General features: G+C 46.2%; 1 protein-coding gene across 2 annotated transcripts in view; it reads right to left on the bottom strand.

The window, feature by feature from the left end:
• Positions 1–22,770, bottom strand: part of FANCC (FA complementation group C) — a 290,830-nt gene that overhangs the window by 111,068 nt on the left and 156,992 nt on the right. For both annotated transcript variants that reach the window (XM_088470282.1, XM_088470283.1), the window contains exons 6-7: positions 16,833–16,891; positions 8,514–8,678 (exon numbers count right to left, since the gene is read on the bottom strand). In XM_088470282.1, coding sequence (XP_088326408.1) covers positions 8,514–8,678; positions 16,833–16,891 — 224 coding nt within the window. The remainder of the gene's footprint in view (positions 1–8,513; positions 8,679–16,832; positions 16,892–22,770) is intronic.

Raw genomic sequence — 22,770 nt, 5'->3', positions numbered from 1 at the left:
GGCTGGTATCTTTTGCCAGGTTGTTTCCACGCCTCCTCTAAATGGTCCACCAACTGACCCGAAAGAGGAAAGACTGTGGCATCGCCCTTCACATCTTTGAAAAAGGCATACTTAGATTTAGCCGCTGGGGGAACTTCGTCCTCAATCACCAAGGCTGTGCGGACCGCCCGAATAAGTCCAGGAATATATACTTTGGACTTAGCATCAGCGTCCTTAGTATGGAGAGGTTCCTGATCGTAAGGATCTAGAATCTCCCCATCATCAGACGTCCCTTCGTCATCCTCATAAGGAGCGGACAGAGACGCCACCGGCCTTTTATGAGACCGCATCACAGACTCCCCTTGCAACACATCCGACAAGTGCTGTACAGAACTCGTCAGGGAGTTAACCCACGCTGGCTCCTGAGAACCCGGGAGCGGGGAAATAGGGAGACTGTGGGGTACCACCAATTGTCGTGGGAACCCCTGCATGGGTGACGACACCACAGACTGCTGGGACAAACCCATCGGAGTAAACGCGGGCTGCGGAGCTAACTGGCCCACTAAAGCTGTTAACGCCTGAGCGAAACAAGCCCAGGGCGGCTCCTGTACCGGTGCTGTAACCGTAATAGGCCGCGCCATGGACAAACACTGCCGGCAAAGGCCCTCCGCGCTACCCTCCCCCTCCGCTAACGGTACTTTGCACGTGGTACACTGTAGCCGGAGGGGAAAATCACTTTCAGACATGATGGCACCACGTATGTGACCTCTCTCACCAATTAAGTATTAAATAGGCGAGAGACCACCCTGCAGCACCGCACCGCAAGGGCTTTAGCAGAAAGAACAGGGACAGTAATAAAGCTGACAGTTTAGATGAAGAAAAGATTACAGGCAGCAGCGCTAGCACAGTCACATACAATGCAGAGAAATAACAATTCCTGCACTAACAGCGCTGATCACTCAACTACACAGACACAGGGCCTGGTAGGACACAGCGCTGCATACACAGACCTGACCACAGCGGAGGAGAGGTATGCGGGGGGACCCAGACCACGATGCTTCCGTCCAGCGCTTCCAGCAGCGTTCACCATGCGTTCTGGAGAAGATGGCCGCCGAGGAGCAGAGAGAGGCTGGCCTGGGGGAGGAGCGCTGCCACAGGACCAGTCGGCAGCATGCAGAGAGGGCTGTGTGCAGCGGGGGAGGCGCCGGCTGTGAGACAGGGAAGGCGCGCTCCCCTGGCATGCATTTAACCCCTGGGACGCCGCAGCGCTACCGCTCTGCTGCGGTCCGCTGTCCCAGGGGGTAGTGGAAGCGCAGGTTGGTCGCCTGGCTCCACGCTGCAGCCAGTCCCCAGGGAGCCCCCTGCCTGGGGACTTAGGACCATGTGATCAGCGGGGACCCACCGCGGGACCCCGCTGCTTACCTCTGTCCCCCTTGAATCCGGCCATGGTCCGGAGCATCTGGGGTCACCGCTAGCTGTGACCCCAGACGCCCACCAGCATCCCCGGATCAGTACCGGCGTTCTGGTACCGGCGGGGTGTAGGGAAGACAGCATGGACGTCAGGACTGACTGTCCATGCTGTACATCCAGTTGTGCAGCCACAGCTGCATGAAGAATAAGCTTCAGGGGCTCTTCTAGCCCCCACTCCAACAGGTGCACCCGACTCCGGCCGGGCACCAAACTAAACTGAGGTGCCTTGGCCCGGGGGCGGGGTATAGGAGGGGGACCTAGTGCATCCTGGGAGGCTGAAAGCTTAACTCTTTGGTGCCCTGCGACTGACGTCACACCTATACCCAAGGTATCCTGTGGATACCCTATGGACCCTGAAGTAGAAAAGCAAATAACACTCCTTGTGCTAATGTCTCTAGACCCTCCAGGTCATGGAACCTTAATGCTAACCCCCCCCCCCCCGCACTCCCAGCCTATCGCCTGGCTAGCTTATCCAGCATCATTCATGTGCTGATGACTTCCTGCTGGCACTGAGCGACCAGGAAAGCAAAGAGGTCTATATCTCCACTTTGAGATGTGCAGCCCAGAAAACCCTGAATTCCAAACTTCTATTGTAACTGTAGAATGTGCTGGTCTTGTTTTCCTCTCCCTTGGAGGGAGCTTATCCCACCAGAATATGGGCAATTCAGGTGAGAGATCACCCCTCTCACCACAGCCCCCATATAACTAAAGTCATACTACTGTTAAACCACAAGAAATGCTAGTTATTGAGCGCAAATGTATATATTCAAGTTTATAAAGTAAACCCAGATGACAACCATAAAGTTGGTACTTTTATAAAACATCTTTTTTTTTGTAAAAAAAAACCCGACTTAAAGACATTCAAAACCAGCCTCAGAATATTGTGTTGACATTTTGGGGTATATTTACTAAAGTGTGAGTTTTTAGAAGTGGAGGTGTTGCCCATAGGAAGTGGAGGTGTTGCCCATAGGAAGTGGAGGTGTTGACCATAGCAACCAATCAGATTCTAGCCATTATCTTCTAGAAAGTGCTAAGTAAATGTTAAGTAGAATCTGAACTCTCACTTTAGTAAATATACCCCTTATATCCAGCAGCTAAACACACAAGCAACAAAAAGTGATGTCTTGAAGTTGGATATTCATTAAGAGGCACAATGGTACACATTTCTCAGAATTACACAGATAAGGTCGATTTACTCTGACATATTCTCCCTATAGGAGATCCCTTTCTCTCTGGTGCATTACACATGGTTTGTGACAAAGTCAAAATGCTGCAACAAAAGGATCACGGATGTCATTGTGAATGCACTTATGGTAATCAGTCGTACATTTCTGGATTATAGACTGAAACGGACCAGTTCTTGAGTATTTTTTTAATATGCACAAGAGATCCCAAATAGAATTAAGAAAACATGGGCAGTGAGGAGGTTACTAGAAAACCTTTGCATAAAAAAAACAAACAAAACAAAAAACTATTATTAAAAAACCATTTGTACAATTTGACATACGAGTTTAGGGCCCTGTAACGACTATACTGGGACAACTGTGGACGGATACCTAGTAGTGTGTGGCAGAAGGATCATATTGATTTTTTGCAGCCCTTCCACCATTCAGACTTAAGCTCCAGTACCAACTAGGCAGGTACTGGTTCAAACTAATTAAAGGGTGCGACCTGCCCAGCTGTCTAGTCTTGCTTCCATTGTAGCAGGGGCATACCACATTTGTTGTCCCTCTATTTTAGTGCTCACCAGCACAAAAAGTCAGCGCTGGTGCTCAATATGGATTTTAAGAGGAGGAGCGGTGCACACAGCCAATATTTATTTATTTGGGAGATTTCCAGTGCACGGGTTGATCAATTGCTTCAATATGACATCTGGTGGCAGAAAAAGAGTACTACATGTGAAAAAATTAAGGTTTAACACTTGCAGTGTGATGTGAAAGGTATCCCTTAAACACTTGCAGCATCTGTACCCACAATATAGATGCAGCCCTCTTTTCCATTATTTGCCTTCACTATATCTTTTCCCGTACTTGTTCTTGCTAAGTTATTTATTGCTAGTTATTTATATAGCACACACATATTCTGCAGTGCTTTACAGAGAATATTGGTCATTCAAATCATTCCGTGCCCCAGTGGAGTTTACAATCTATATTCATTACCAAACACACAGGTTAATTACCCACAGAAACACAGAGAGAACATACCAATTCCACACAGATAGGTCCTTGGTGGGAATCAAACCCAAGACCTCAGTGCTGTGAGGCAATGTTATGTTAACACTACGTAATCCGTGCTAATGAGTAATCCATAACCTTTCAATCCTATTACATGCATTTTAGGTTTTTTATCCATCACAAATTTCTAATCTAACATACTGTATATATTCAACATTTTAGCATTTTACCTCTTCCATCACACATGCTTTGATTTGGGGATGAGTTAAATCCATATTTTATGATTTGGCTAATTAACAAGTTGATTTAGATCATTAGATAATAAAAAATAAAATTAGTGAACGTAATCTAAACCCTTATATACATAAATATTAAACAAGAGCAGTCTATATAATTAAACTTTCTTGTTTATAATTTTAACTCTGATAAGCAAAAATCCCCAGCACTAAAAATGGATTTGATGAATAAAGTTTTAGATTGCAGGATGAGGCCGAAACAAATCCATGGATTTGATGCATTCCTCTCTATATTATCACTATCCTAATGAAACTATATTGCCAATCCCTCTACTTCAAATCGACCCATATGTATATCCACCTAATCCCTTCCCTTTACGAGTTCTCTATTACAACTACTAAATCCAAAGGTCAAGACTAAGGACCTCATTCAGAGTCTCTCGCTAGCGATGTGCGCTCGCAAGCGGCCTTCTGGTTTTGCGCATGCGCATCCTTCTTTCTACACGTGCGCGAACTACTCTGTGTGATCGCAGGCCGCTCGCTCGCCCAGCAAAGACAGCCCAGTGAATTGAGTGACAGGAGAGGCCGTTTGTGGGTGGTAACAGGGGCAGGACACTAATAACAGAGGTGTGGAGGTGCAAACGCAGGCATGCCCGGGTGCCAATGTTTTCATACACTTCCTGGAGAAGACGTGTGCTGGTGGGCGGCTCTACCCGTGCGATTGGGCGTACGTTGGCCGCTCGCTAAGTCATGGTGGGCGTGCTGATGCCTTGGCGAGCGATCGCTTCCCATGGCGTCACTTTGACAAAGTTGCATACCCTGGGGGCGAGTGATCGCATCTAGCGAGAGACTTTGAATGAGGTCCTAAGTTTTCTAGCTCTGTCTGCAGCAGGGGTGTAACTAGGTATTTGAAAGCCCCATAGCAAAAGTTTGTAATGACCCCTATGTACCACCCAATGATGAAAAATATATATAACACATGTAACTTTGACAAGGAAGATGGCCCCCTCCCTCAGCTCTGCGCCCCATTGCACCTATGATCTGCAGCATTACACACAATGGGCCATTCCCTTCTTATCACTGTTATGCTCAATTTGTCTACAGTACAGTGTTGCAGAATCTATTACTGTTTTAAAGACAATAAAAAGATAGTACTATCAATTACTTTTATAACAAAGTACTTGTATTACACTGTTAAGTAAATACAAAATATCTAAAAAAATATGAATTATAAAAACTGCGGACCTGTTTCTATTTGCACAAGTATGCCTATTTGTCCATGAACTACATTCAACTGCACATGCATTTCCCAGCACTTGACACTGCCCATGGAAAATCTATTTTCATGTACAGATGTGTCCACATATACGTAGTCTCAATACACCATGCGGAACGAGTGAGCCCCCAGGTCCCATGTGACTCTGTTTGCGCCGAGCATTTATTTTGCCTTAAAATGCATCTTTGTATCAAACGAAAGATTCAGACTCAGTTGCACACAGGTATAAAGTGCCATATATCTAATTAATCAGAGAAAACTCAGGAAGCGGTTTGCCGCATTTGTTTCCGACTAAGACGCACTTTTAGGTGGAGAAAGACGCTTGACGCAAGTCGAATCAGACAGGATCTGGCGTGCTGAGAAGGGCTGTTAGACGTGACTGTAGCAATAGTGTATGAGGACATAACTTTAGTTTGGTACTTTGTGGGTCCACTTGAAAATTTGACTACTGGAAAGAGTGAAAACTTCATGAAAAGTTCAACCTACACTCCATGCACAATTTTAACTTTTAAAATGCTTCTTTGAATGAGTAAATTGCTGAACACTTATACCCCTTTTACACCAAGCTAAAAATCCCGGGTTGATGCACATCAACATCTGAATTTTTGTCGGTGTAAATGGATCCTCCTGGGTCCAGGAACCTGGGGATCCAACTCGGGTATTTTGCAGGATTAGCCACCGGTCGTTCCCGTGCCACCCTGCAGTGTAAACGGCATGATCCTGGTCGCGATTACCCGGTTAGCGCCGCATGCTGGCCGATTGGCCGGCTTCAGTGGCACTTGGAGATGACGTCATCTCCAAGTGTCAACTTCAACACCGGAAGAGCTGCAGACCCGGCTCCAGTGTGAACGGTGCAGATTTGGCAATATCCTGGGTCGCCGCCTGGGAAGTTCCGGGTCTGATCCGGATTGGAACCCTGTTCCAACCTTTGGGTCAGGCCTGGAACTTTGGTATAAAAGCAGTATTACACTTTCATATACAGAAATCCATGTTAGGTGGTAAGATCATAATTCAGCTCAGGTCTGTGACAGGGAACTAATGCTTTCAGCAATGCAAGCTACTTCAGGCAAAGTAAGTATAGGATTGCATGTCAGCGCAACGGAATATGCTGGCACTATATAAACAAATGTTAATAATAATAATGTTTAGGGGGCGTTTAGCAATAAAGTATATATTTAAATGAAAACCACATACTTAAGTATGCATATACACACTAAACTCGTGAGCTATTTGTAATTATGTATTATATATTTGCACATTGTTAATAAATTACCTTCAGTAGCTTAATCCCCCTTTATTAAAATACACAATACACCAGACTTCCTTCCCCAGACAAATGCAAGAGCTTTGTAGTAACCCCAGTAATTGCAATTTACAGGTAAGCAGTAATCCTAGTAATTGTAGCTATTTGAAAGCAATTCTTAGTTCACAAAAAATGCTGAACATACACTATACAATTAACTAGCCAATCCGCCCGGTAGATAACGGTAGATCGGCCAGATAATCGTATATAGTGTATGTGCATGACCAGGGCCGTCTTCAGGGGGTAGGACTGCCGGGACTCCAGTCCCAGGCCCGTAGAGAGAGGGAGGCCGGGGTGGCAATAGTGCGGATTGCACCGGCAGGCAGGGAGAAACATCAGCAGCAGCATTTCATATATGGCACCGGCTGCAAGCCAATCACAGTTCGCGGAACGATAGCCAATCAGGAGCGGCCGCTGGTCCGTGAGCTGTGATTGGCTTGCGTGCGACTGGTGCCATATTTGAAATGTCACGGCACTGTTTCTCCATGCCTGGCTGGAAAAACCAGGTGTGCTGTTAGTGACCATGCCCTGTGCCCTCCCCAGTCCAGTCCAGTCAGCCTTCCCAGTCCCCCCCCCCACCCCAAGTCCAGCCAGCCTTCCTTGTGTCCCCCTCCCAGTCCAGCCAGCCTTTTGCCCCCCCCCCCCCCCTTACCCTTCCTTCTGGCTATTTATGTGGATCTGGCTATTTCAATGTATTTTATGTGAGTCCTGCTACTTCAATGTATTTTTTGTGGAACCAGCTACTTCAATGTATTTTATGTGGATCGGCTTTTTCAATGTATTTTATGTGGCACTGGCTTTTTCAATGTATTTTATGTGGCCTAGCAAAAGCAACATTACAGGATCCTCTCCCTGCCTCTTAACTGTGTGGATCTGCCAAAAGTCCAGGAGAGTGAGGAATGGTGACAATAACACTTTAGGGTAAGGATTTCTAGTAGGCTCTGTATGCAACGATACCCTTGTTTACTTGTATTCTTATTTGTACAGTTTTATAGGTTTTTTTGGAATATAAAATTTAGGTGATTTTGCATTTTTCCAGTTGTCTTTATTGCAGTGATTCCTAACTTACAGTGAAACCAGCTACACTAAGCTAGAGTGTAAAGCTATTTCGGACCAGCAAGGCAGTGTGGGGTATTATGTGTAATAAGCCTGTTGAGATATACATGTGAATGAATGAAACATGGTTTGCTGTACACTTGTATAGATGGAACTGCATGTCAGGTGTCTTAGATCTGTGACTCATTCTTAAACCACTGCATCCTAACAGAGCTCTTGTGAGGTATCACTAACTACAGAATTTGTAATTAGCTAGAAACAAAATGAGTGATTTCAAAGCTTTTAGCTGGCAACACAGAGGCACCACCTAAAGATGAAGAAGCTGGCCACACAGAGGCACCACCTAAAGATGAAGAAGCTGGCCACACAGAGGCACCACCTAAAGATGAAGAAGCTGGCCACACAGAGGCACCACCCAAATATGAAGAAGCTGGCCACACAGAGGCACCACCTAAAGATGAAGAGGGGATAAAGTCAGGATGTTTACAGTGACCATGTGCACACGAGAAAGCCACCACCAGAAGCCCAACATGGTTGTTATGCTACTTAAAGCCTTTTTGTTTAAAGTTATAATGCCTGCACAGTTATAATGCTTCAAGCAGCATAACAACAGCATTGGGATCCCAGCACCGGCTTTCTTGTGTCTACATAGTCACTGTCGACATAGTGACTGTAGACAAATCATATGTATCCCTGTGAAGAGTTAGTGCATGTTGTGGTCTTTTGGTAACCTTGGGGCCTATTATTCTGGTAATATGATGACTTTACACACAGGGCAAGATCAGTTATGTTAAGGTCATATTTTCCAGCATGTTAAATAATAATTTGATTTGGATGACATTACTATTGGACACTGCAGTAATTTTTGGGCCACATATGCTGATATTGGACCAGTTGCCTGAATTTGCCAGAAATATCGCAGCATGTACATTTGTGACATATTAAACAGTATATGTACTGTGATTTTCAAATGGATTTTCATGTATTTTTTTTATTGGTGCCAAACATGTCTACTTTACCTCTGAATTGCATCATTCAATGTTTCTAGGAAGTGTTCGTCCAGAACCTCATTTGGCCCAGGCCCCTGATAGAGAAGTAATGCTTCCAGCAAAGGTGCTATTTCAGGCAAAGTTAGGATGGGGATACATATCACACATACTGAGCGGATCTGCTCAGGTAACAACCTGTTGAGAAATATAAAAGTATGAATGAATGCTTTACTGTACACTTGCACTTTCATAGATGGAACGAGCATGTCAGACGGCTTATACCTACAACAAATAAAGAATTTATTAATGATCTCCTTGGCAATCTTCTTGTTTTAGGATGTTTCCCTCAAATAAAATGAAAAGTGCAGAGTGGGGTCTGTTTAACTAAAACATTCCACAACCTATGATACTCAAAGGAAATATGAGGGTGCTGATTCCCTTGATAGGAAGTAGGTCTCATCTACACTGGTAAGACTCCTAACCACCAGACTGTCTCCTTAAGGAAGTGTAATTACCAAACTGTAGAATATAATCTGCTCATCCATTTAGAAGAACTTGTCTCTCAACACCAGTAAGTAACACTCCAAAAAAAAAAACAGTAAGTGACACTCCGGAAAAAAACAAAACAGTAAGTGACACTCCGGAAACAAACAAAACAGTAAGTGCCACTCCGGAAAAAAAAAAAAAACTATCTCCAGAACCCCCAGGGCACTCCCACCCCAAGTGTCAAGTTGAGCCCGAGGAGTTTAGCCATTCTGAATTATTCCTTTTTTCCATTTTAGTTTGTGTGGTTCAATTTCAGCAAAAATTTTGATATTAAATGTAAAGAGTGTGTAATGTGTTAAGGCGATGTGATTACACACCAAGGGGCTTATGCAATGGGGTGTGTTCTAGTGCGGGAACTCATGCGAGTAGGTGTATCTGCATGTGAAATGCTATGTTACAGTGTCACAGCCGCTGACACTGTAATGTAGCATTCCACATGCAGATACACCCGCAGTCGCACACAGAATATAGGCATGCCACATATCATCTTAATCATCAATATCCGCTTGTACATTTAAAGGTAAAAATTGGCACAAAAATACGCTCTGCGCTACTGAGTCACACGGTACTTGCGCGTAATGTGTAACACGACTTGTAGCGCATGGAGAATACCGTATATACTCGAGTATAAGCCGAGTTTTTCAGCACATTTTTTTGTGCTGAAAAAGTACCCCCTCGGCTTATACTCGAGTGAAGTGTAGCGCTGACCGGACGGAGTTCGGTCAGCGCTACACAGCACAAACACACAGCCGCCGGAGCCGGCAGCTGTGTGTTTGCTGTAATCAGCAGCCGCTGAGAGTCTGTTAGACTCTCATCGGCTGCTGCTGCTCCCACTGCGGGAGCCATCTTCCGGCTCCCGCAGTGGGTAATGGGAGACACGTCGTCATGACGACGTCTCTCCCATGCAAAGCGGCCGGAGGAGCGGATAGCGGCGGGACCAGGAGCGGGAGTTTCAGGTAAGTAATTTTTTTTTTTATTCTTATCACATCTCTCTCTACTGGGTGCGGGGGGACTACAGGGGGTGATTACTACAGGGGCCCATTACTACAGGGGGCGATTACTACAGGGGCCCATTACTACAGGGGGCAATTACTACAGGGGGCACTAAAAGGGGGTATTACTACTGGGGGAACTACCAGGGGAGGATTACTACAGGGGGCACTACCAGGGGGGGATTACTACAGGGGGCACTAAAAGGGGGGATTACCACTGGGGGTACTACCAGGGGGGGATTACTACAGGGGGTACTAGCAGGGAGGGATTACTACTGGAGGCACTGAAAGGGGGGATTACCACTGGAGGCACTGAAAGGGGGGATTACCACTGGGTGCACTACCAGGAGGGATTACTACTGGGGGCACAACCAGGGGGAATTACTACTGGGGGCAATACCAGCTGCTGCAATTTCCCACACTAGGCTTATACTCGAGTCAATAAGTTTTCCCAGTTTTTTGGGGTAAAAGTAGGTACCTCGGCTTATATTCGGGTCGGCTTATACTCGAGTATATACGGTAGATGTATGTGAACACATCTGTATGTCCTTTTGGTTTCTCAACTCATTGTTAATGTTAATACGTTCAAATGCCTTCCAACAATCTTGTATCTCCACACCTCGTCGTTAACGACACCATCACCTTCTCAACTCGTCAAGTTTGCTATCTGGGCATCACCCTTGAATCCGTATTCTAATACACCAGTCTCTTACTCACTCTTACCAGCTTCACCTTAGTAACAATACATGAAATTGCCACTTCCACTCCATCAACTCTACCAAAACACTTGCCCACTCTTTCACCATCTCTAGCCTCAACTATTGCAAACTTCTCTCGACCTTCCCCTCAACTATCTCTCTCCTCTTCTATTTCTCCGTAATGATGCAGCTATAGACTGATCTTTCCTTTACGCCGCTCTGACTATGCCTCCTCCTCTGCCAGTCCCTCCACTAGCTTCCTACCCCTACAGGATTCATTTTAAACTCGTCACTCTCACCTACAAAGCTTTTACATTATCTTCTCCCTCTTACATTTCAAATCTCATTTCCCTCCACACTCTCTTCCGGCATCTCCGGTTAGCCGGTGCCTGGGGCCTCTTCTCACCATATCACACTCCTACCTCCAAGACTTCCCCACACTGCCCCTACCTTATGAAAACACTCCTTTCAGTCTTTCCCCTAGCCACCATTGCTTCAAATGTGCCATCAAAACTTATCTATACACCCTAGCCTACAGGATATTGTGCTGAACCATTCTTTCCCACCTACACCTTTATAACCGTGTCACACATCATAATGGTAATGCCCAATTTTTGTTCCAGGTGCTATCGCTTCATAGCATTGCATCACTCACCCACGCTGTCAGGCCATGCTCTTATTCTCTCATGTGGACCTACTCAGGACTTCTGAGAATTCACTAAGCACTAGTCAGTACTGCTGAGCACTCTCTTGCGACTCCTCTGCATTGCTTCCAAGTACCTGCCTGTCCTGCTACACTCCATGCAAGACTTCTAAGCCAAGGTATTCACTGACTAAAGCAGGGATGGGGCACCTCAGGCCCGAGGGCCATATAAGGCCTGCGGAATCATTTGGTCTGGCCCTCTGAGGTTTTTCTGTTAGCCTCATCTGGCTAGCAAGGTGCCTAGAATGGCACCCCGCAGCCAGAATCTATGCACCAGTGCCGCCTGGAGCGTCCTTAGGATGCTTCAGATGGTCACAACGTTGCCCTTACAGCTACCCGGAGCATCCTCAGGATGCTACAGGCACTGCTGTAATCACCGGCGATTGTGACCTCTGCCCCACATGTGACGTCACATGGAGGGGGTGTGGTCTGCACCGGGCCCGCAAATAATGTTATATATATATCAAAATGGCCCTTGGCAGAAACTAAAGCAACTATCTGCCCTGCTGGTGCTACAACAGACTTCTGTTACTTTGTGCTTCAAGCTACTTTTAGTACAACTGCATTATACAGACTTGTGTTGAACTCTGTGCTATCGTAAAGCTAATCAGCACAGCTGTATGTTATCGGACTCCTGAAGTAGGCTGTTGCTGCGGATTGTTATACTAGCCTGTTTACTATTACAGCCAGTCTGTTCTGTTGGTTTCATCAGAGCCTGCAGTTTTCCAGTGAGATATTAGTACTGTTCAGACTGCTATTATCATTGTGCATCTCTGAGGTATCTACTCTGCCTGTTTCACCAATTTCTACAGTCTGCAGCGGAGAAGCCTTATACCAGAGCTCTAGAGCGATCCCAGAAGGTAAGCACTGCCTAAGACTCTCAGCTTTCTCCTCCCTGTTATTATTACCTGCTACTGGAAGTACCATTGTGTGAACCTTTCCCTATTGGGCTACATACCATCACAGACTTTCTATGTATAGTGCTGACCACTTATTTCAGTTCCTGATCTGATTATATTCGCCGGTCCTGCCGGTAACCAGTGACTGTATATTGTGCTTTGTCAATTATTCTGTTATGGTTGTTCAATAAATTAATTACATTTATCCTTCATGAGAAGAAGCATTATTAGTCCTTCCAATTTCCATCACGCGGCCTCCAGCCACATAACTACCTCGGGTCCTGTAACGAATCCAGACACTGATAAACCACCTGTATCTCCCCAATACTTCCTCTTCCCTTTTAGAATGTAACCTCTTATGAACATGCCCCCCCCCCACCCCATAGTCAACACATTATACACTAACTATGCCTATACATGTAATTATTTATACTCTGTATCTTTGCTCTGTATGGCACTATGGAAATGTGTAACCTATATAAATTAATACTACTAATAATTTTAATTTGTTAGCATGAGATGTATATATAGTTAAAGTAACAGATTTTAACACATCTGTGCTGTCCAAGTGAGTAACTGAAAATGAACACATTTGTTATTGTGCTCACAAGTAATATTAAAAACAGAATTTATTAACGACGGTAATTAACGAGTGGCCAAGCATTGGCCTGCAGACCTAAATAGGTGGATTCGGGGGGTGGGGGGGCACCCAGGCACGTGCTCTCTCTGGGCCTGATTCAGACCCAGTCGCAAGCGCTGAGCGCTCGCAACCGGGTCAATGGTGGCCCAGAGCGCATGCGTACGACAGAGCCAGCTCCATCGTGCGCATGCGCAAGACCCGGATAGCGACGGGCAATCCGTCGCTCCGGGTCTCGCACCAAAGGGGGCGTGCTGTCGATGTTGAGTGACAGCACGCCCCCTTTGGTGGGAGGGCCAGGGGGGCTGGCTGCCCAGACGGAGGCGTTCGCCTACCGTCTGGGGTAGGCCCCACTGACATCACAAGTGATGTCAGTGGGAGAGCTTTCGGCTCTGTTTGAGCCGAAAGCTCTCTGGGGCTTGCGGCCACGAGACCCTACCACAAGGGTCTCGTCTTGACCATCGCGACCATCATCCTGGCCGCTCGCATTAGCTATGGGTGGCAACCCACAGCAATGCGAGCGGCCAGGGGGCCGCTCCATGAAAAAAAAAAAAGACGCCCTGATTCAGAGCGAGCACTCTGTCAGAGCGTCCGGCTCTGAATCAGGGCCTCTGTCGTTTAGGAGAGGATTTTTTTTACGGTTACTGTAGCTGCACGGCCGCCACCAGAATGATGCTGCTGTTGCTGTCAGTCCTTCCCGGGTCGTGCAGCTACTATGATTAATTTTTTTTTTAAAGACCCTGAAGAAGAGGAAAAGCTTTGCATGAGCAGCAACAAGGTGGTAAGTGTGGGGGCTGCTGGGGACGCAGACGGGGGCTGCTGGACACAGCAGGGGTGCTGGCTGGAGACACAGAAGGGGGGCTGGCTGGAGACACAGAAGGGGGGCTGCTGGTTCTGGAGACACAGAAGGGGGACTGGCTGGAGAGGCATTAGTGGGGCTGCTGGGGACACAGAAGAGGGGCTGGCTGGAGACAGAAGGGGAGCTGGCTGGAGACATAGAAGGGGGCCCACTGGGGACAGAGAAGCGGGGCTGGCTGGGGAGACAGAAAGGTGTCTGCCCTGCATTTGTTACAGTTATAAAACAATCGGAGCAGCCGAGCAGCTCTGCCTCCCTTAGCTCCCTTCTTCCTCAGCAGTATCACATCAGGGCAGGCAGCTGCGGGCACTACTGCAGGGGCGTTAGTTTGAAGGTAAGCAGTTTGCTGGTGCTGCCCGTGGGGAGGAATGCTGCGAGGTGTGTAATGGAGGCGGTACTGTGATGTGGTGAATATTGAAGGGAGGTTGGGGTGCTGTGATGTGGTTAATACTAAAGGAAGGTGGGGGGTTACTGTGATATGATGAAGGGGAAAAGTGCATTGAAATGGAGGAGTGCTGTGAGATGAGACTATTGAAGGGGGGTGCTGTGCCTGGACCTGCCTACAGACTCTCTAGCTCTGTCAGCCACAAATCTGCCCCACAGACACTCGCCCAGTCACCTACCAGACCTGTCCCCGCACACTCAACCTGTCACCTACCAGACCTGTCCCAGCACACTCACCCTGTCACCTACCAGACCTGTCCACGCACACTCATCCTGTTACCTACCATACCTCTCCTCGCACACTCACCCTGTCACCTACTCATCTACCAGTCCTGTCCCTGCACACTCACCCTGTCACATACCAGAACAGTCCACGCACACTCACCCTGTTACCTACCATACCTGTCCCCGCACACTCACCTTGTCACTTACTAGACCTGTCCCTGCACAGTCATCCTGTCACCTACCAGACCTGTCCCTGCACACTCATCCTGTCACCTACCAGAACTGTCCCTGCACACTCACCCTGTCATCTACCAGACCTGTCCCTGCACACTCACCCTGTCATCTACCAGACCTGTCCCAGCACACTCACCCTGTCACCTACTAGACCTGTCCCTGCACACTCACCCTATCACCTACCAGACCTGTCCCTGCACAATCACCCTGTCACCTACCAGACCTGTCCCCGCACACTCACGCTGTTACCTACCATACCTGTCCCCGCACACTCACCCTGTCACCTACTCATCTACCAGTCCTGTCCCTGCACACTCACCCTGTTACCTACCATACCTGTCCCCGCACACTCACCTTGTCATCTACCAGACCTGTCCCTGCACACTCACCCTGTCACCTACCAGAACTGCCCCCGCACACTCACATTGTCACCTACCAGAACTGTTCTCGCACACTCACCCTGTCATTTACCATACCTGTCCCAGCATACTCAAGCTGTGAACCATCTGACCTGTACCCAAAGACTCTCTCACCTCTCGCAAACATCAGACCTGTGGCACCCACGTCTTCTGATAATGACAGGTCAAATCAGTCATCTGTGAGGGAGCTGGGGCGTATTATTTTTTTTCCAGTGGGGGCCAATGTGTGTGTTTTATCCTGTAGGGACAATTTTTTTTCCCTTTGGGGGCAAATGTGTTTTATTTTATTCCTATGAGGGGTAATGTGTTTGTTTTTTTCCCTGTGGGAGCCAATGTGTGTTTTTTAATATTAAAAATAGTAAAAGTATTAAATATGGATAAAGTTGGAAAAATGTCTCACACAGAGTGCTAGTGAGTGGGGAGTGCTATAATGTGGACATTGGATGGGTCAAGGGAGTGCTGTGAGGTGGTTGTTAAAGGGGCTGCGGGGTGCTGTGAGGTGACAGTGAAGGGGGCAGTCTGTGTGGTGGACAATGAAAGGGACAGTGAGTGCTGTGAAGGAGTCAGTGAGTGCTCTGAGGTGGACAGTGGGTACTGTTAGGGGGACAGTGAAGGAGTAAATGAGCGAGCTATGAGAGGTTCAGTGTGTTCTGCGAGGAGTTGAGGGATATATGCATGGAGGACTAGATGAGACAGCTATGATTTGAGGACTAGATGAGGCAGCTATGAAGGGAGGACTAGATGAGGCAGCTATGAAGGGCGGAGTAGATGAGGCAGCTATGATTTGAGGACTAGATGAGGCAGCTATGAAGGGCGGACTAGATGAGGCAGCTATGAAGGGAGGACTAGATGAGGCAGCTATGAAGGGCGGACTAGATGAGGCAGCTATGAAGGGCGGACTAGATGAGGCAGCTATGAAGGGAGGACTAGATGAGGCAGCTATGAAGGGCGGACTAGATGAGGCAGCTATGAAGGGCGGACTAGATGAGGCAGCTATAAAGGGAGGACTAGATGAGGCAGCTATGAAGGGAGGACTAGATGAGGCAGCTATGAAGGGCGGACTAGATGAGGCAGCTATGAAGGGAGGACTAGATGAGGCAGCTATGAAGGGGGGAATCAGGGAGATATGCAAAGGCAATGAGACAACAAAGGAGGGGTCAATCAGAGCCATATTGAGGGAGGGGGCAGTAATATAGATATTGGTATGGAGAAGGCAATTAATGAGATCCATGCATTCTAATGCTTTATGTTGGCTGGCAGTTGCAGATTCAGGGGAAGAAATCTAAATTATTTGACGCTTTTAAATTCAGGTATTTATTCCCTATCTATATTTTTTCAAGACAGAGCTGAAACTTTCCAAGATTTAGACAACTACCAACGGAGCTTAGAACACCAGCTGGCAGGTAGGACATAAAATGTCTTGGCCTTGGTTTTTGTATGTATGCCCTCAGCATGATGAAACGAGGACATGGCTGGTGGGTATGGCATTCTCTGTTAGGCCACTCCCCTTGCTACAAGGCAACACCCACTTTCCCAGGATACCCTGTCCTATCTTAATGCCCTCCCTTAATTTTGCCTGGAACCGCCCCTGATTCAAACCATTGATTAAAAGGTGGTATATCAAAAGTTCCCCCACAAACACCTATGTATCCCAGGAATGTTAGTTACAATTAGAAGTATTAAAGATACCACATACTCAGTAGTATTTGTATCTGGTTGATTTCTTCTAAGATGCATAATCAGTGATGAAATTATCTGTAAAAAAAAAAAAAGTGGAAGCAATTAAAGTTAGTAAAGCAGTTATCAACATCACAATAAAACAAAGCCTTTGTATTTCTGAGCTAAAAAATAAACTTGAAATAACCGAAGTATTTATACATAACTAAAAATGTCAATCAAACTCTTTCAGGCATTTTAGTAAAGTGACATTTTGGCAGGGTGGTGTTCCTCTATTTGAACCAGCAGAGTTTGTGTGTGAAGTGTGAACAGGCTTACAAGGGTATGTTTACTAAAGGTCGGTTTTGCTTTTTTTATGCGTTTTTAACAGTTTTGCAGTCTGCTCACTTACTAAGGGGCAAACCGACGAGAAAACGCCAATTACCAACTTTAGAACATCAGCTCACTATCAATGTGGTTCGACAAGTGCCGTCATGCCAGAACAGGTTGTTGGGACCTGTAGTCCACCTGTAAAAAACATTATTATTTAACTATTTAATTTTACTAATACCACCGCACCCAAAGCCCGGAACTGGTTGTCCTTGGTGAGGGTAAACCCTCTTCCCTGGGGATTCAGCTCTGGGCTGACCAGTTTGGGGCTGGTTGCCATTATGGCAGGGGACCCTATGCTGTGTGTCACCCTGCTATAGCGTCAGCTGCTTTGGCTAGTTCAGCCTAGTGCTGCGTATTGGAAATTAGGGGGGACCCTATGCCTTTTTTCCCCCCTTTTTTTCAATACCAGCCTAGACTCAGAGGCCCAAGGCTGTTAATGATTTTGGGGTATCCCATGCTGTTTGTTTTTCTTAATTTGTACAACTTTTAAGCTGTATTAATAAAACAAAGCCTTCATAGATCATGGTGATCTGGGCAGTGCTTTAAATTCACAGCAGCTTGACAGTGGATTGCCGTCAGATTTGCTGCGAAATAGGGGGTAGAAATCCGTTGGGTATCAACGGAGATTGACGAATGACAGTCAAAACCAAGGCATAGTAAATACTTTCTTTAGACTGTTATCTGCAGTCTATATCAATTAGAAAGCCAATCCGACACTTAGTAAAGCTAAATCTCTTCTGACAACATTTATTTATTTAGGAGTTCTAGTTGTATTGCTTTGCATAGGGGCCCTGTCGCAGGAGTGGCCCACATGACCAGCAGCGCTATACAGACTGGTGACAGCAACGCCTTCACCCACCACTCACACCAGTGTGACTGAGTGCATTGTGCACAGATTGCTATGTAGCCTATCCTGTGGACGAGGGCCCAAAGCACCTCTCCCCACACCCATTACCACGCATGGTGCCACACCTATCTCTTGCATTTTGATGTCAATACATTTTATTTTGTTATTGCTCAGTTTTCACTTGACGGATCAAGATGAAACAAAGTGCAGGTTATATCTGGGAATTTCCACTACAAAATGAACAAAGCAGCAACCATCACGACCATTGGTCGCGCTGGTGATCCTAGCCTGCGACGTCGGTGGAAGTGCTGGGACTGCAAATGCAGCAAGGTGGTGTCTGACACCTCCTTCATTTGCATCTTAAATGGACGGATTTGCACAGCTGCTTGTTTGCGGCTCTGCAAATCCGTCCATCTCTGAATCAGACCCTTAGTCACTTAGTCATACTAACATTATTTATTAAAGTGTTTTATCTCTTTTATCGTAATATTAATAATACACCCATTGACTGTGTGCATTCTTTAATCTACTTAAGGTAGTCTTAAACAGATATGAAATATATATGACTAAAATACAGTTTACATTTTTCCCTAGCCGAAGTGAAATCTTATGGACCCAAAAATATTTACCTGCCCATCCTATTCTATTCTGAATCTGTACATATCATCAAGTAAAAAAATTCCTAATGCTGGGAATACACTGTTCGATTATCCGCATGATCAGCCGATAATCAGCTGATCAGGCCGATAATTGAACAACCGAGCAGTAATTATAGGTCTGTCCGACATCCTGAAGATCTAATCAGCCACATCTGGCAATGTATGCAATGCCACTGCAGACCACACAACATTTCCCTTGGTTTTTCACAGGGGAGGAACGCAGATATCGTGGGCCATACACTGTGACAGATCTCATAGTGTATGCCACAATATCAGATGGTTTCAGCTTGTCAGATGAAATGTCTGTCGGTCTAACAATCATTTTATCTCACAGTGTATGCCCAGCATACGCAAAACATACTGCTAGAGATACGTTTCCCTAATTCCAGGAGAATGATACAAATATTTTTTTAATGCAGCATTACAGGAGTCATATTCATATGATTATTCCCACTTCCTTGCAGATCATTGAGTGAACCACAGAAGTATAGAACATTCTAACAACCTCGGTATTAGATTGTTATCCTGTAATCATTCAGCAAACAACTAATACTGTGTAAAGTGGAAACATACTTTCTTTTGCACATTTACAGTATTTTGTGGATTAAGAGATATATGGATTTTAGATCTGAATAATGATTTGTACTAGAGGTTTTATAAGGGGTGCTAAGGGAAACTAATTTCAAATAGAAACTGGGAATATGCAAACTTTTTCTGAAACTAGTTAATATTTAAACATATAATGTAGAAAATATTTGTCCATAAATATTTAACGTAGACACTTCTTGTTGAACCAGCAATATATGGAATGTTTAATTTTTTTAAATCTCTTCTAGAAAGGCTGTCCAGTACTCAGGCTGATTTACTGGACCTCTACTAAGAGCTGGATTAAGGGGGGGGGGGCACAGGAGGCGAGTACCCGAGCTTCCCTCTCTCAGGGGGACCCCTGGCTGGAGCTGCTTTTTTTTTTTTTCATTTTAAAAATGGGCGAAGACTCCTGCCTATTAGTCCAGAAGTATGTCAGTCATTTGAGTGAGGATGAGTCAGTGGGGAAGGTTACAGCCGGGTCAGGAGGTCACAAGAGTCAGCTGTGCGCCAGCTGTCATGGGAAAATTGGGATCTGCAGAACAAACTTTAATCTTCGGCAAGTGTACAGCTCCCTCTGTGCTGCTACTTTACTAAGGAGGAATTGGGTACGGGATCCCGGTGGTCAGAATACCAACAGCGGCACCCCGACAGTCAGAATCCCGACGCCTGCACGTAAGTACTCTAACCCACCATTCCCGCAGCCCCCTCCCCCTTGTGCTTAACCCTAACCCCTACCCTAACCCGACCGCGGGATGCCAACTACATCCCCTGTCATTTAGCGCCCAGCCCCCCAATCATACATGGGGAGAAGCGGTATCAGTGCACATAACGTGCGCTGATGCCTCTTCAGCGCTTAGTACATCTCCCCCATAGTCTTGAAATTAACTTACAAAACAAAAAGCTGGGCTCAGAGGCGTTCTTGTGGTTAGTTCTGAAAGGACTCTGCAATTGTCACCGCAAAACTTATTTGTGTATTACAGTATCTGCACATATGTCCCTGGGCAGCACAGATGGTGTAATGGTTAGAGTTACTGCCTTACAGCACTGAGGTCATGGGTTCGATTCCCACCATGGCCCTACCTGTGTGGAGTTTGTATATTCTCCCTGTGCTTGCGTGGGTTACCTCCCACACGCCAAAAATATACAGGTAGGTTAATTGGCTCCCCACAAAAATTGACCATAGTGTGTATGTGCGTAATAATAATAATAATAATAATTAACTCTTTCCCGATGGTAAGCATTAACCACATATGTCTCTGTCATATTGCAACTAGATAGTTAATATATAACTTTTATTTTGGATATATGGAGCAGTTGCTGCAACTTAAGTAGGAATCTCAAAGTATACTAGTAGTAGCTGGACTCCACATGTACACCCCACCTCCACATATTGGCATCACAGTTGTGGACAATTTACATTGAGTCTGAGTAATTGCAGTCAACCCAATAAAATTCCCAGTATAATCTTTTTTGGTTTTGACGTTTTTAACGAAGCTCTGCCAGCAGCAGCATGGGAATAGTTGCAGCGATGCTGCTGGGATTGCTGCTCCTTCTGGCAGAGGCAGGAGATGAGCAGAATCCATCCCCATGCTGCACAAGAGGAAGCCACCACTGAAGGAGAGCAGGTAGGACCTGCGCTACTGCCTCAGAGGTGCAGGGGCAGGTAGCACTCAGTGGGCACAGCCAGGGGAGCAGCACTAACAACAGGGAGAGGGCCCCCTCTTTTAAGTGCCCCGGGCCCCCCCAAGGGTTAATTCGTCCTTACCTCTACCGCGTGCCTCACAGGTTATTTTAATCACTGTCCAGTCTTCCATGCCCTTTGCTGGCTCTATCCTTAATGCTTGCAGCTTCTAGTACTTTCCCAAACAGTGCTCTTTTTCCCATGATGATCATCCCAGAAAACCACTGCTGTTGACTATGGACCTCATTCAGAGCCGCTCGCTAGTGCTGTGTGCTTGCAATTGGCCCGATGGTTTGCGTACACGCACGCTTCGTTCTGTGCGTGGCGTACTACTCTGTGGAATCGCAGCCCGCCCGCTCGCCAGCAAAGAAGGCCCAGTGAAATGAGTGACAGGAGAGGCCGTTTGTGGGTGGTAACAGGGGCAGGACACTAATAACGAGGGTGTGGAGGTGCGAACCCAGGCATGCTTCGGTGTTTCAGCACCGTTTTTAAGGCGTACATAATTAACAGGCACAAGGTAAGTATACTATGGGTGCAGGGTATGTAGAACAAAATAGAAAGAAAATGACACCAATCTATAATCCATGTAATCACATATCATTGTGCATTTTAGTATAAGATATACTGAAACATGTTCTAAAAACAAATATTATAATTATTAGCATAGTAACATGCTGGAACACTCGGAGTCCAGAAACTATTAGCAGAACAATCGCAGAGTAATCAATTATAGTACCTATGTTAATATGATGTACAAAGTGAATTGTGCTGGGTGCAGTAGTTCTCCAGACAAGTTGGTGCACCCAAGTGTAATGTATCTGGCCAGAATATGAGTGGAATTGAATAGGTGTGTAATGCAGTAGTTGTGCTAGTGGCGGTCAGTACAGCTTAACCAGTTCTTAGATTTATGAAATCAGGTAGAACAGCAAGTAGAATATGACATAGGGATATCACAGGTGTAACAGCAGTAGGTATAACAAATGTTCTACATCTGCCTCCCCTCTCCTTCAAGCCCTATACTGGCTCCCCTTCCCCTTCAGATGCCAATTCAAGGTTCTTACACTCACCTACAAAGCCCTCACCAAATCCTCTCCCACATCTCTGACCTCATCTCCCTACACACTCCCACGCGTCCACCTCGCTCAACAAATGCATGCTGTCTCTCCTGCCAACTGATTACTTCCTCACACTCACGCCTCCAAGATTTTGACCGTACTGCTCCCTACCTTTGTAACTCTCTGCCTCTCCCTATCAGACTCTCCACCTCACTGCATATCTTCAAATGGGCTCTCAAGACCCACTACTTCATAAAGGCCTTCCAGCTCTCATCCGAACTCACTTCATGCTCTTTCCTCCCTATCTTCCCCTTATGTGTCACGCCTGTCTGTCTGCCCCTCTGCTTTAGAATGTAAGCTCTCACGAGCAGGGACCTCTTCCCTCATGTGCTTCTCCTTTCTTCTACTCCTCACTCCCCACAAGGGCACCTAACACTTGACTGCCAACTCCCTGCTGCTTATTGTGTGTTTTAATTGCTATTGCAGCAATATGCATAAACCTTGTCCTGCACTGTAATGTACTGTCAATTAATTGTGTCTTGTTCACTTATTAGTTTTATGTACTATGTAAGGCGCTGCGGAACCCTTGTGGCGACATATAAATAAAGGATAATAATAATAATAACAGGCAGCGTCATAGTACACGTCACATGCCTGTTTTTTACACTGAAGTCCTCGCAGTGCTTGCGGCAGGGTAAGGCAACCACAAGCGCTGCGTTAGCTTCCGATGGTGCTCGATGTACCAATGTTTTAAT

This window comes from Taudactylus pleione, unplaced genomic scaffold (assembly GCF_031769625.1).
Source record: "Taudactylus pleione unplaced genomic scaffold, aTauple2 ptg000095l, whole genome shotgun sequence".
Taxonomy (NCBI): Eukaryota; Metazoa; Chordata; class Amphibia; order Anura; family Myobatrachidae; genus Taudactylus; species Taudactylus pleione.
The sequence above is the reverse complement of the archived record's forward strand: the minus strand, read 5'-3'. Positions and strand labels throughout refer to the sequence as shown.